Source organism: Rhea pennata, chromosome 1 (assembly GCF_028389875.1).
Source record: "Rhea pennata isolate bPtePen1 chromosome 1, bPtePen1.pri, whole genome shotgun sequence".
NCBI classification, from domain to species: Eukaryota; Metazoa; Chordata; class Aves; order Rheiformes; family Rheidae; genus Rhea; species Rhea pennata.
In genome coordinates this window covers 133,934,602-133,948,378 of record NC_084663.1, presented here as the reverse complement: position 1 = coordinate 133,948,378, position 13,777 = coordinate 133,934,602, and the positions used below count along the sequence as shown (strand labels likewise).

The window sequence follows — 13,777 nt, the reverse complement described above, 5'->3', positions numbered from 1 at the left end:
CTAGCTTTGTGATTTTTATAGTAGAATCTATATCATTGAACATTTGAATAGTTTTTTGGATCTAGCTTTATATTCCAAAAATCCAAACTGGAAAAACTTCCACCAGCTTCTCTTACTCAGCAACAGCAACTGGTCAAACCAAAGTATCAGAGTAAAGGTATGCTTATCAATAAGGAAAGTAACTGTAGTGATTCCTACCCCAGTTATGTGTTTCACATTTGCTTGGAAAAAAATGTCAGCTGGGCATGCAGCAGCTGCTGAATCACCAGTTTATAGCATAGCATTTAAAGCCAGAATTAGAGCCCCAAGATGAGTGTAGCAGACAGCTAAGGGCTGCTACATTACAGCTACTCCAAGGAAGGCTGCTTCTGTTTGTCATCCAGAGCACTTAGAACAGTGGCTGTCTCTTAGGTTTGCCATCCAGCCGCTGGGATAATTTCATTTTTGTTTTCATGCAGCTTAAGGCTAAAAGGACTGTTAAATCACCCCATGTGACTTCCTCTATATTAGTTATTATTAAATGTCATCCAGCCCCCAGGGAACAAGCACAGTAGCGTATCTGACTAATGTGCATCTCCCAGAAGGGTGTCCAGTCTTGCTTTGCAAAGTCGGAGATGGGAGGTCCACTGTTTCCCCTAAGGTGTTTGTGCTGGCAATTAATGATTCTCATTGTTAAAATCAGTGCCTTATTTCTAACACAAATTTATCTGGCTGCATTGTCCACCTATTTGTTCTTGTTATGTCTTTTCCCTTTACTGTAAAGATCTTCCTTGTACTCAGTGATTTCTACCTGGAAAAGTACCTATGTGCAGCAATCAAGGAAACGCTAAATGTTGGGGTTAGTTTGTTTGTTTTTTTTAGCACACTAGAGAGATTGAAATCTCGTCTCTGTTAACTGTAAGCCATTCTTTCTATCTCTGAAATTATTTCTGTGAAACTTCCCTGCACCATTTCCAATTTTCAAACTATATTAGATACTAGAACTGCTTTCAGTTAATGTCTCACCAGTAAGTTAAAATGATCTTTTTACTCCATATCAGTACTTTGCCTCCATAGTTTACAGTATATACTTTTAAGTAACATGCTACTTACCAGCAGAAAATAGTTCAGTTTTAGTTGAGATAATAAGTGGAAATAAAAATTCAGTCTTTGCAACTATTCCACTTTCAAGTCATCTACTCTTGGCAGCACTGCCGCACCTGTGCATAACAAACTTTTACTGAAGTTGTTAAGTGGAAGTGGACAACAGTAGATTCCCAGACTTCACAGATGATTAATTTGGAACCATGCAGCAAAGGTCAGGAATTTTGATTGAAATCAGTTCTGTCTGACAAACGTCTTCGCAACTCCTAGCTCTCCAGCAAGCAATGGATGAACTGGATCTGTGCTTTTATACCTCATCATTATTTGTATGTTCTCTCAGATATGATTTTAATTTCTTAAAATATCTTGTGTGTGATATTTTGGTTTGAATATTAAATTCTATTTAAAAAAGAAAATATGCATGCCTATCTTTTCCCTAAATAACTATTCACTGGTTTGTGCTAATCATTTTGTCCTAACACTGAGGTCTTCCTTTCCCATTTATTAAGACTGTTTATACTTTATTTGTTTAGTAATCCTTGAACCAATGAATGCTAAAACATTTAGAATCTTCTTGCTTTAATCAATAATTTGCATTCTTTGGCATAAGATGCTGTTATTACATAAAATTTACAGAATGTCTGAATTAAATCTCTCTTACAATACCTTATTTCATGTTTAGGAAAAGTCCTGAAAATCTTAGCAGTCACTCTGAGCAGCTCAAGGAGAAAGAAAAGCAAGGTTTTTTCAGGGCAATAAAAAAGAAAAAGAAGAAATCTCAAACCGTAAGTATTTCTAAAAGAAAATACATCATTATCAGTTTTGAATCGTCCCATGTTAATATGCTAGATCAGTACAGTGCCTCTATATTATATGTGATCCTACCTGCATATATCTATTTGTTCTTTTAATTTCTGTCTTCACTATATGAAAATCAACTTCTTTCCCTGTTCAGGGTTTATTTATCTTCCTTTTCAAACACTAATTCACCTAGTAGATACATTTCTGTGCGTATTTTTTTTTCTTTTAGACACTAGGGAACCAGTTTTTATAAGAGCTTTAAGCGTATGTGGCAAATTCTTTCACAGTATAATGTGATGATATTCTAAGAGTAACAGATAAATTTTGGGGTGTCCTCAAAGCTTGAATAATTTATCAGACACCCATTAGAAGGAGATAAAACTGTTATAAGTGAAAATTCTTTCCAATCTTTTTCATGGCAGTGCCTTGATGATGGTCTCCTTCTTCTTGCCATTTACTGTGGCTGGAAATAAGGATCATGTACCTTAACCATTCTTAATGCTCTGTGGGTTTGGGGGGATAGGAATTGTGGCTTTTGTTACGTGGCCTTTCTGTTTTGTGTATTTTTACATTTTCTTCTAGTTGTCAGAAAGGAGAACTTTTGTTAGAGGATAGCAGTATATTAACTTTTCACAAAATTTTAAAATGAAAATTCACCTGATAACTGAAGAAATCTGAACTTCCTGTCTTCCTGTTCTTGGATTGCAGCTGTGGAAATATTTAAAGTTAGGATTACCTTAAGTCTGTTTTAAAAAATTTTAAAATTGGAGGTATTTTATCTTAAATTATAGCTGGTAAAAGTGTGGTCTTGCAATTTTCAGATAGGCTGTTAGAAGCAGAACTTCTGAACTTTTTAAAAAATTCTTACTAGTATACTAGCACGTTACTAAATCGCATGTGCAAAGTAGTGTCAGAAATAACCCTTGTCTTTTTATGTTACCTGTTCTTTTCAGTAGACTTCCTTCTTGTTTCATTTTTCTGCATAGCCTGAGTAGGAAAAGCTAAGAGTTACAATAATTCCTTATTTGTTACTGGTATTGTGTCAGATGTTCTCTGTGTATGAGTAAGAGGATAAATTTCAGACTTGAGCTGGAATCTGAAAATCAAACTATGTTCTGTCTCACAGAGCGATCATCATACCCAACAGTAACGTGTGCACCACTTTTCAGAGGAGCTTATTTAATTCCACATGTTGTGGGTTATGTTTTAAGTACTCAATGTTTTAGAAAAAATAAGTTGCAATACTTTTGTAAGTGAAATTCCAGGTAGAGTTTTCAAGGTGCTCAGAATGGAGTAAACCATGCTCACTCTTCCACAGTTGAACTAGCCTCAGAAGCTGTTAATGGTACCACAGGGCAAAGGGATGTAACTAAATTAAAATATATGCTGTCATAAAGTGAGGTGGCATGACTCTGGCTGTCAGTGGAGGGCTGATCTGTTGAAAAGTGGGAAAGAGGAGCAGTTTTCTTTTTTTATTCTATTTGAACTGCATAGAATATATGCATGAGTGTTTTAACTAGCATACCAAAAAATGTGCCTTGCCTTTCTTCTGGACAGATTTCAGGGCAATGGCTCCTACCTCTTCTTATTTCACAGGTATGGCCTATGAATGAAAGCAGAAAGACTTCTACCTCCAGAATCATGTCCAACTATTTTTTGCAATCCCTCTTTATGCTATTGCGTGGTTGTGTGCAATATATATGAATCTGTGGGCAGTAGTGCACAAAATTCCTGTAAAATACCACCTTTTCATTGGTCTGTGCCTTTGCTGAAATTATTTTTAATTCACTTTAATGTAAGTAGATTCAAAATAAGTGGAGATTAGATTTTAAGCTTTGTAGGCAGTGGAGCTTAATCTATTGCATGTGAAAGAAGGAGGTTTTTTAAGTAGTTTTACCACTATGTGGGATCAGATGGCATTACATTAAAAATATTCTCCACTGAATATTGGTGCAGCAGCTTGTTTGGATATGCCATCAACATATACAAAGTAAATGACTGTTAAGGCTGTGTGCAACATATGTTTTCATGGCTCACAGTGCAAGTTTTTGTAAAGAATCTTCATCCCAGTTGCCTCCAGTTCCTTTTCTATTACATTCGTCTTCAGGTTCAGCTGTTAGCTCCAATTGTACCACAATGCCAGTCTTCCTCTTCTTTTATCTCTGTATGTAGTTTGTGTGTTAGTTCTATTTGTAGAACAAATAGCTAAGCTTTTTAAAACATTTTACATACAGTGATGGAGTTGATTACGTATGTTCTGATGTGCAGTCCCAAACTGCTACGTGATTCTGAACTTGTTCATCCTGATACTTGTACTCGGTTAAAACATGACTATTTGTATTATACAAATGAAGAAAACATCTGTATTTAAACGCTGGTGTTATTTGCCATCAAAATGTCCCTGCAGGGAAAGCACACCTAATACAATTGGTTCCAGTGATGCATTTTCCAAAACTGTGTTAAATTCGCATTGTTCTGGTCTGCTGTGATTCAAACCATTTAGGCATGGTGGTAGAGACTACTTTAAAAGCCTTGCTGATAGTGTATCAACAACCTCCAGCTTGAACTATGTGAAAGAAATATGGACTGGATCGGATTGCATCTTAAAATCTAACACTTTCAAAAAATTCTAAGTGGCAAGTACCTTGAACTGTAACTACCAAAAACATCACTGGTGACAAGACAGACAGACTTATACACAGTCCTTACTCCTGTTTTGTTTTGTTTTGTTTTTTTTTCGCTCTTAAAGTGAGAGAAAATAAAGTTTTGCGTAAGAGGAAATTACATTGGCTAGTTAGAGCTACTTTCTCACAGGAAGATGCATAAAATTCTTGCAATGATGTAATGCTCTTGCATTCTGACTTGCTGACACCAACTGCATCTTTGGATCCCACCAGAGATTGCAAAATCTTTTTTGATTTCTACTTACTTGTCTTGTTTAACAGCAGAATATCTGAGGATAGACTGTACACACCAATGTAAAGTAGAAGTGCCTAGTTCAGACACTGATCTTTGTTCTGTACCAAATGTCTGCTAGTTAAGAAAGTGTCCCTGACAGCATTGAGATGTTCATTAGGATCTTCCAGCACAAACAATAGGGTTTACCTTCTGTTCAGCACCAAATTTGCCTTCCGCAGTAAAAGCTTTTCAAGCTTTCAGCTATCCAAGTTTTTATTCTGAGGCTTCCAATTCTAGACTCCTGGAAGTATGTTGTTATGCCTGCTTTATACCAACACAGAAATTCTTCAGCAAATAAAAAATAGACCTGAGAATCATGGAAATGCTGAGAAGCATGTAATGGAGTTAGAGTTTGTTAAGAAGGTGACAGTATCACATCTGCTAGCTATTATTTACTTTTAATATCCTTTGATAAGTCTCATTTAGCCAGTGATGATCGTAAGAATCATAAAGGATATCTTAAATTAATTGAAGATACCTTCTTAATAATGTCATTCTCTCATCTCTGGTAGTCCAGAGTTGGCATCAGTTCTGGATGGTTCCTCCTGCAGAGTTGTTTTGATTAATCATTCTCTCTAGAGTTCTCTGGTGGTAGTTCTTCACAGGATGATAATCATTACTGCTCACTACAGGAATTTTTGCAATATTGTTTTTGCAGAGCTAGTCTTACCCATTCTCCTTTCTCTTACTTAGAGTCTTTCTGTAATGTAGCAAAAGATTTTGAGGATTGTTAAGAGTCTCAGTTCTTTCTGTAACCTGGCAGCAAACATTTTGATATCCGTGAGGGTTGTGTGCAGTGTCAGTCTGCACAGAGGAGCACAAGTTTTGCAGATTTTGGTACATATTCCAAGCTATGTCTCTGAAGAAGCAGTCTCCTCTGGAAAATCCTGTTGCAGGTGAGCACTCCTCCTAGTCATGCTTTGCTTTCCTTTTTGGTTTACTGAGCTTCAAACAGGAAATTCTTCTTATCATGAGATTTCTAAAGAAGCTATGTTAATTAGTGACTCTGTCCTTCCTTAGTTGGATATTCTAAGTGGAATCAAGAAGCTGAGGAAGCTGTCTGAAAACCTTCTCTGTTACTAGTGCTTCCATCATTCTGTTTAGTCGTATAATCATTATATGGTATTATAAAGAGTTTTTTGGTAGGCAAAATAATGCTAGACACAGCATATGCATCCTGTGCTTGTTTGTACATGAGAAAAGGAGGAATATTCCCCCTTAAAATTTTAATACTTGATAATTCTGTTGTTGTCTGTGCATCCATTGGTATGCCCTTTGTTTGAATTACAGAAATAAAATTAAAACGGCCAGTGCCCTTGCAGTTATAAAAGAAGTTGTTGAAGGCATATTTTTGTTAGAACTAAAATAATTCATCTTAGAGCCTTAACTCTTTTTGAAAGTTAAAAATGTAATATTTTTATTCCTTTTAGAGGTAGCAATCAACTGTTCATTCTAAAATTGGTTACTGTACATTGCTAGCATATCTTTGATGTTTAATTTATATAAAAATAAGAACTATCTTACTACTTTAGATCAAAAAGCACAGGACTTGATCTAAAGCTCAGTAAAATCAACAAGAGCTACCTGTTGTTCTGTTGTTTTCAAAAGGCTTTGAAGTGTACTCTGCATCCCTATGGAGCGTGGATTTAAGAATAGGTACACTGATCTCTTTTTATATTCTTTATATGCACTAAAATCTTTGAATTTATTCCATACACTTCTTTTCATTCAGAACATCAATCAGTATTTTATTTTCTTCAAGCAAATTATAGGATGAATGCCATATATTGTTGGAATTAAAAAAGTACATGATGTATGAATATAGTAAGGACAGATCTCTTGAACTGAAATACTATGCATTTAGTTTTTGTATCTTATATTACAGACAGACTCAACCAACGGGGAGAATCCAAGCATCAAGAAATCCCTCTTTCCTCTTTTTAATTCAAAGAATAATTTAAAGCATAGCTCTTCTTTGAAAAAGCTTCCTGTAGTCACTCTACCCATGGTATTAATTTTTAAGTACAGTAGCACTGTAAAATGCTCCAGTAAACTTGTTTTACTGATTACAGCCGCATGTGTTTTATTTTCACGGGTTCACTTTTCTCTTCATGCCAGTTAAGTACCTGGGCCAGTTCGATAAATTCTAGTACAAGTGGCAGTTCTGTTGGAATAGGTTGTGTTTTTTAAAAAATACTTTTAGTAGTCTGATATACTGAAAATGTAATACACATAATTCCAGGGAGAATGAGATTAAAGGAGGAAAAGAGTTGCAAAGTCACAAAAATTTAAAATTAGACTGTCTCTTTTTGTTTTAATCAGGAAAAAATAACCCAGTTTATTTTATAGGTATATTGAAGATACAGTTTATATGCAAGTGGATCCTTTATATTAGAACTGAATTAAATACTGTAATAACAGATTCTCTGAAAAAAAGTTTTTATCTCATGTTTCTGCTGTGTTTTTGTTTTTCCTGATTGTTCATGATAACTTCGTTTTAATTGCAAGATGTCTTTAAAAATTTTAATTATCCCATTTTTTGCATTAAATGCTTGGAATGAGATAAAACTCTTTATGTATAAAAGCTTAAATTAATCTCTCTACCATAAGTTTTGTTGAAGTTGCTGTTTGTTTTTCATTTTTCAGGGAATTTTTCAATTAGTTTGGAATATTTGGGAAGGAGAAGAAAGATGGGGAGAGAAAAAGCTCATTTTCTTGTGATGGCAAAATCAGCCAGACATCAGTTTAGAGATTATTTTGATCTGCTTCGCACAGGAACAAATTTATAGAACTGATCCATGGTCTTAACTGCAGTATGGAATGCTTTTTAAATGAAGATGAGGCGCAACAAAAAAAATTTTTTTTTGAAGCCTTGTTTACCTGCTCTCTCTTACAGCAAATAACACTAACAGCATGTGAATGCTTTAAGGGCTAAGGGTATAGCAAATCTGCATGAGATTCACAGCCACTCATTATTTACTATGGCAAAAAGTACTGAAAGTGCATTACAATTCTGCTACAGTAATGGAATTCACTTGCATTATGTAATTAACTGGGGAAAATGGTTTACAGCTATTTTTAAGAATATATTAAGAAATCACTAATTAATATTTTGTTGCAGATGCCTAGCAGTGATGGTCAGGATCTTTTGGCATTACAGAAAGCCATTCACACTTCTAATCACCAGAGCAGCAGGCAGAAGGATTGGCATCCTGAGAAGATGACAGAAATCCAGCCTCATGTAAGTGCCATTATCAATTCCCTGTATTCCAAGATCACTGATGTGTCTTGACAGCTTTTTCTCCAGTGAATAGAAAAACTGCATTTGGCATTACTTCCCAGCCTCCCCATTCCTTGCTTATTGAATGTAAAAAGTCATGTGCTTTCCATCCTGCATAATTCTTTGATAATCTAGACTTGAATGACAAGGAAAAGAAGAGAGACCGTAAGGCCCTGTGACAGTCTTTGAGTCTTCTGATATATTGGTTGTGGTTTTTTATTAGAGGCAAACAAAATCTAAGTGCACATCTCTGGTAGGTGCTGGAGCATTGTATGAAAACCCTGCGGTTTGCGCTGCGGGGAATGGTGCATCCTGCAGGTGCAGTGCTATTGTACATGGAAGTGCTGGGGCACAGAAATACTAAGGGCCTTGTGACCACGTTACAGTACAACTCTGCCTGTGCTGGCACAAACTGCTTTTTGAGCAGGTTAGATTGTTGGAGCATAGCACTGCACTGATGCAGCTTTGTTTTCTCTGGTCCTAAAACCAGCTTTTGGGGATTAGAGTTTGGGAGAGAGCCTGCGTGCCATGCTGTGTTGCCATTACAACACTGAAAACCAAACAAGAGGGTTTGTTACAGCTGCAGTGTTTGAAGAAATACATTGTTCTATGAGCTGTGGAGTTTAATGAAAGCAGCTCCCTAACAGTTTGTGTTCTTGGGCTCCCCCAGGTCCTTACCCATTTCAATAACCCCGTGTCTCAGTTTTTCTATGATTTTTCTATGACCTACTCACCAGCTAAAGAAGCACATGCTATGAGGAACCAGAACAGCTTATCACCCAGCTGCTGCCTAACAAAATATCATGAGATATTTTGCAGAGTTACTTAGGTCTCTCTCTATGCCATGCTGATGTTCAGGAAACTTCAAGAAACTTCATGTTTCCAAGATTTGTAAGATATGGCCATAAAATATGGCTGAGGTTCCAAAGTTAACAGCTGCCCATCTCTCAGTACTGCTAATGCAGGTGCCTGTGCCTTCTTTCTCATAGGAAATCAGGCTAAACTAATTGATGGGAACAAATGTTTTTCTGATGTAGCCATTTCCTCTTTCCAGGTAGCTAATAGATTTGAAACATAAGAGAAGACATTTTTTCAGGTGTGTAGTCATAGCTTGAACTGAAATATTCCAAATGAATGCATATTAAAACTAATAAATTCCCATGAAGTTCAGAATGTTCAGTTTAAGATATGACAGTTTTGCTACAGGAAGCCTGATACAGTATTATAACAAGAGGGCACCAGGTCAAGTGCTTTCCACCATGTCTTTCAGAACCAGCCGTTAAAATCTCTTCGAAAGCTATTACATCTGTCCTCTTCAAATCATTCTGTCCCTGCTGAGCCTCGCTTCCAACCCTTACCAAGTCAGCCAGCCAAAGCTTCTTTTTCTGAAGTGCGAATTCATCCCATGAGTCAAAGCTCCAGCAGTGGAAGCAGCAATGTACGGCAAGAGTCTCAGTCAAAAAGCAGGCCAACACTGCAGATACCTGGCCAGCTGGAACCCAGCTGGCACGTCGCGCCGGTGAACAGGAGCGCAAACGATGGGCCTCCCTACTCCGATCAGCTGCCTTCCAAGAGTGGACAGAATGGGCACACATATAACCGAACAAACCGATCACGAATGCCAAATCTGAATGATTTAAAAGAGACAGCCTTGTAATTGCACTCCAGAAAATAGGCCAGTTCACATGGAGATTGACATAGGTGGTTCCAGTGATCGTAAGACTGTATTTTCGGCTGTTTAAAGGTGTGCAATATGTACGTGTGGCGCTATGCTGTTTGGCACCACAGTGAGAGTCAGGGATAAAACAAGTTGAATTATGAATTACCAGTCATCAGAAATGTCATTGGATACCAGGCAGAGTGTGCCATTCAGGGAGAAAATTGTATTACTGTTTTCTCTCGTTTACATTCCAGCTTAATGCACATCTCTGTCTGAAAGCTGGGAGACTTGGTATGTATTGGCACTTATAAGGGTGAAAACATTCATGTCTAGACCTATGCCCTTACTACATTTTTTGCTGCCTAGTTAAAACAGTGGGTTTTATGTGATAGCAGTGTATCCCTGCTAGGGGTTTAAAGTTAAATTGTACTCTTAAATTTGTTTTTTAAACTACCATATTTGATAGGATTTGTAATATTTATTTATGATGACCTAATATCGTACTGTTATAATCATATCTTTTATGTTATAATGTAAAGTTATTTTGAGCTGTTTGAAACATTGTGAAGCAGTGCAACAGCTACAGTAGTTTCTATAAAAAAATCCTAACAGTAACATTTATATATTGCATCAGGAGTATTTTATTCTATATATAAATATATATATAAATGGAAAATAATTGTCTGTTTTTTAAATATACTCATTTAAAAGAAAAGTATTGTTATGACACTATCTGCCATATTTTTATACATTTGTGATATAAAGTGCAGTATTATACTTCTAATAAAAGGAAGTTGAATGTGGATACAAGTGTGACTGTAACAGTATGAATCTTGCTCAGCTATTAGAGCCCAGTAATATAGGCATTATTGGTAACAAACAAAAGACAACATTCAATTCCAAGCTTTATTATGGGCTATTTTGTTGGAAGTATTGGCTAACTGTAAGAGACTGCAGAACTATAGAGTAATCTAAATGTGGTATGTTCTCCCCTAACCGCGTCCTTAGCTTTCCTATTAATATTAATGGGAGTTTTGCATCTGCATCATGAGCACAGAGCCCCAGTACCAATATTTTCCTCAAAGGATATAAAGTGCCCCATGACTACAAACTAAAGCAGGTGCTCTTCCACTTAATAATAGGGGTGAAGACCAAAGAAACATAGCATGAATTGCAAGTGAAATGCCAAACTTTGACACTTATGCATAGCATGCCGCTGCAGATCATGGTATAAGCTTTTATGTATATGTGTATTTTACATCTTGTTTAACAATCTATTAACTATTAAGATGAACACTGTATTTAAATTTAAAATACTCTTGCACTTTTTATTATATTTCAGGATGTATTTAAAGCTACCAGTCTTATATTTGGATAGTGAGGGAGAAGGTTGCCATGCAGCTTATTTTCTCCTTACATTTTGCTCTCAGAATATTCCAAAGCACAGATCAGTTTCCAGTCTCAGCAAAATAGATCTTGGGTTCCAGTCTCCTGTAGAACATTGTTAAAACTGCCTTTGCACTGGTGAATTTTAAGTGTAGCAAATATACAACCTGATTCCTCTGTTGCTACCAGTAAGATCAATCACGGGTGTGTTGGTAGGAGTCAAAAGATTTATGCCAGTTTAGTGCAATAAGAGGAGAGAGTGGCCTGCAGTGTCAGAACAATACAATCTTTCCTTTTTAAATGCATAGTTCATTTTATATATGATGTTCTCATAAAGTAAATGTACTTGCAAATATGTTGTCTTTTCCAAAAAAGAAAAGCTGAATGTAAATCTGATGATTTAGCCATAGATACAGTTAACAGAAGTAGCCAGACAATAAGAGCTGAAGTTCCTACTTTGATAACAATGCAAACCGGACGTGATGATGTTCGGTACCTCTGGAACCATACCAAAGTTCTAAGAACATCGTACAACAAAATTGGCACCACTACCATAAAAATCTTTATCCTAAAGTACAACATGAAGTATATCATTTCAGGTTTGTCCAAGGCAAAAAGTAAGTTTAGTATATCTGAAAAACTACAAAGAAAGAATTCTTTATTTGTGAACTGCCTGCAAGAAACGTGCATGTGGGTTTTTTTATAGATATATATGATATATTCTGTGTTTATATATCATATATATCACATATAAATAGAGTAGACATGACAAGGTGTTCATCTTTTTAATAATGTCATTTGGCATCCAAGAAAAACGTTGTGATGTTTACTGCTCATTATTATCACAATATATTTCTTCTGACCTTTTAGAAATCCTTTTTATGTTCATAGTTAATCACAACTGGGTTAGTCCTGTTCTCTGCTATGAGCTGGGCTGATGCCGCTGAAATCCCTTACAAAAACATTGTCTTTAGTTCAAGAGTGGGGCTCTAAGCAGTACTACGTGAATGTCTCAAACTGAACATTCAGACTAGACTCTTCTGTACTTTCTGAATATAATTCCTTTGGCCTCTACTAGACTTTTACCTTGTTGGTAAAAGTTCCAAGCTTGGGATAATCGTACCGGGCTGCCTATGGTTGCTCTGATTTCTGACAGGGAAAAATGTTTCCAAAGGATTTTTCTTCAGTACCCGTTGAGTTAAATTAGAGTAATCTCTGGCTGTACTTAGAGCTGTTTAAAATAGCTAGCAAAGTGTCAAAGTTCACCCAGGGAGTGTCCAAGTATTTGGTGGCCCATATTTATAGAAAGTTCTTCCTGCTTCAGAATACATTTTCTTCTCAAATTCAAGAAACCATAATAGATTAAAGTTGAGTACTAGATTGTATTGAACATATGTAGTATTTTCTTCCTTCTGTTGGAAAGAACTTCCAGCAGTGCAGCCAGCTGGTACTGGAATAAATTGAGTATTTTTAACCTGGTCTAACTATTTAGAGTATTGCTAATGTAATTTTGCTGAGGCTTCCAAAGGAGTCTTATTACAGTGACTGAGATTTGCTGACTCAAGAAAGGGAAAGGAGAATTACAGAGCAAAGAATTTTGAAAGTGTGAGCTTTCTTCTTCACTAGTTCGTGAGTCTTGTGCTACGTCTTCTAAAGAGTTATTTAGGATAAAACACCTTAGACTGTATTTTATTCTTTGGCAATCTGTTTTGCCTTATTATGGCATCACTAGTGATAGGAACAGAAAAAAAGCCTAAGTTTCAGAAATGAGTTATAGTCATTTTTGCAGAACTCGATCTGCCTGAACTTGTCTATATGTTTTTTCTATTATTGAGCTCTTGTTAACTGAAAAAGGAATCTTTAGCTCCTCTTAATTTAAATTGCATATGTATTTAAGTTGTCCTTTCAAAATGTCATGAAAATGTGTTAGGCTAAAACACCATTTTTCAATAGTCCTGACCACAAAGAACAGCTCTTAGAGCTGTTTAATGTATTTTGTTCCATTATCGTATTCCGAGGTTTGTTGCTGCTCTGAGAGCTCACCAGGACAGAGTAGTTGACAGGAAGTCAACCATCCTAAATTCAGCCCAATCCTTCCCATCCCACAGGGCTCAGGACTGATACCAAACTTTGATTTCAGATACCAAGTCAGACCCACTGAGATATAGGGCTTCTGATCCAACCGTACAAATATTCACTCTTTTAGATCACTGTTAAAGCAGGCCTCAAACTTCAAGTCTTACAATACACCCTTCAGTCTTCTTTAGGCTTGTCGCCTTTCTCTCTCCTAAACTGACTTGCCTCAGAGAGCAAAGGTAGAGTGAATCTTTAAGAAGTAGAGTCCTGTGATAACCACTTTATTTCTGGCCATTCCTTGACGTTCTAACTGGGTCTCTTGTGGAGGATAAATCTTAGTAGTACAGACAGCTACATGACCGGCTTCACTTTGTTTCCTTCAAAAGCCACTGTCCGTATTAGCTGACTAGACGGTCGTGTTCACTCAGAAAAAGCTATGTATTCTAAACGGTTCCGCTCTGCAGACCTTCCCTGTAATAAAGGGAATATTGATTCCATAACTCTGAAAGCACTGTCGTAATCTAAGACAAAAC

General features: G+C 36.4%; 1 protein-coding gene across 4 annotated transcripts in view; it reads left to right on the top strand.

Annotated features, from left to right (window-relative positions):
• CDKL5 (cyclin dependent kinase like 5) overlaps positions 1-10,326 on the top strand; it is a 113,548-nt gene extending 103,222 nt beyond the window's left edge. For 2 of the 4 annotated variants that reach the window (XM_062574258.1, XM_062574250.1), the window contains 4 exons: positions 1,766-1,868; positions 6,728-6,850; positions 7,964-8,083; positions 9,393-10,326. In XM_062574258.1, the coding sequence (XP_062430242.1) occupies positions 1,766-1,868; positions 6,728-6,850; positions 7,964-8,083; positions 9,393-9,779 (733 nt within the window). In that variant the 3' untranslated portion in view covers positions 9,780-10,326. Of the gene's footprint in view, positions 1-1,765; positions 1,869-5,535; positions 5,739-6,727; positions 6,851-7,963; positions 8,084-9,392 lie in introns of those variants that run through there. The other 2 variants (XR_009958224.1, XM_062574268.1) reach the window with 2 other exon arrangements.
• The last annotated feature ends 3,451 nt before the right edge of the window (positions 10,327-13,777 follow it).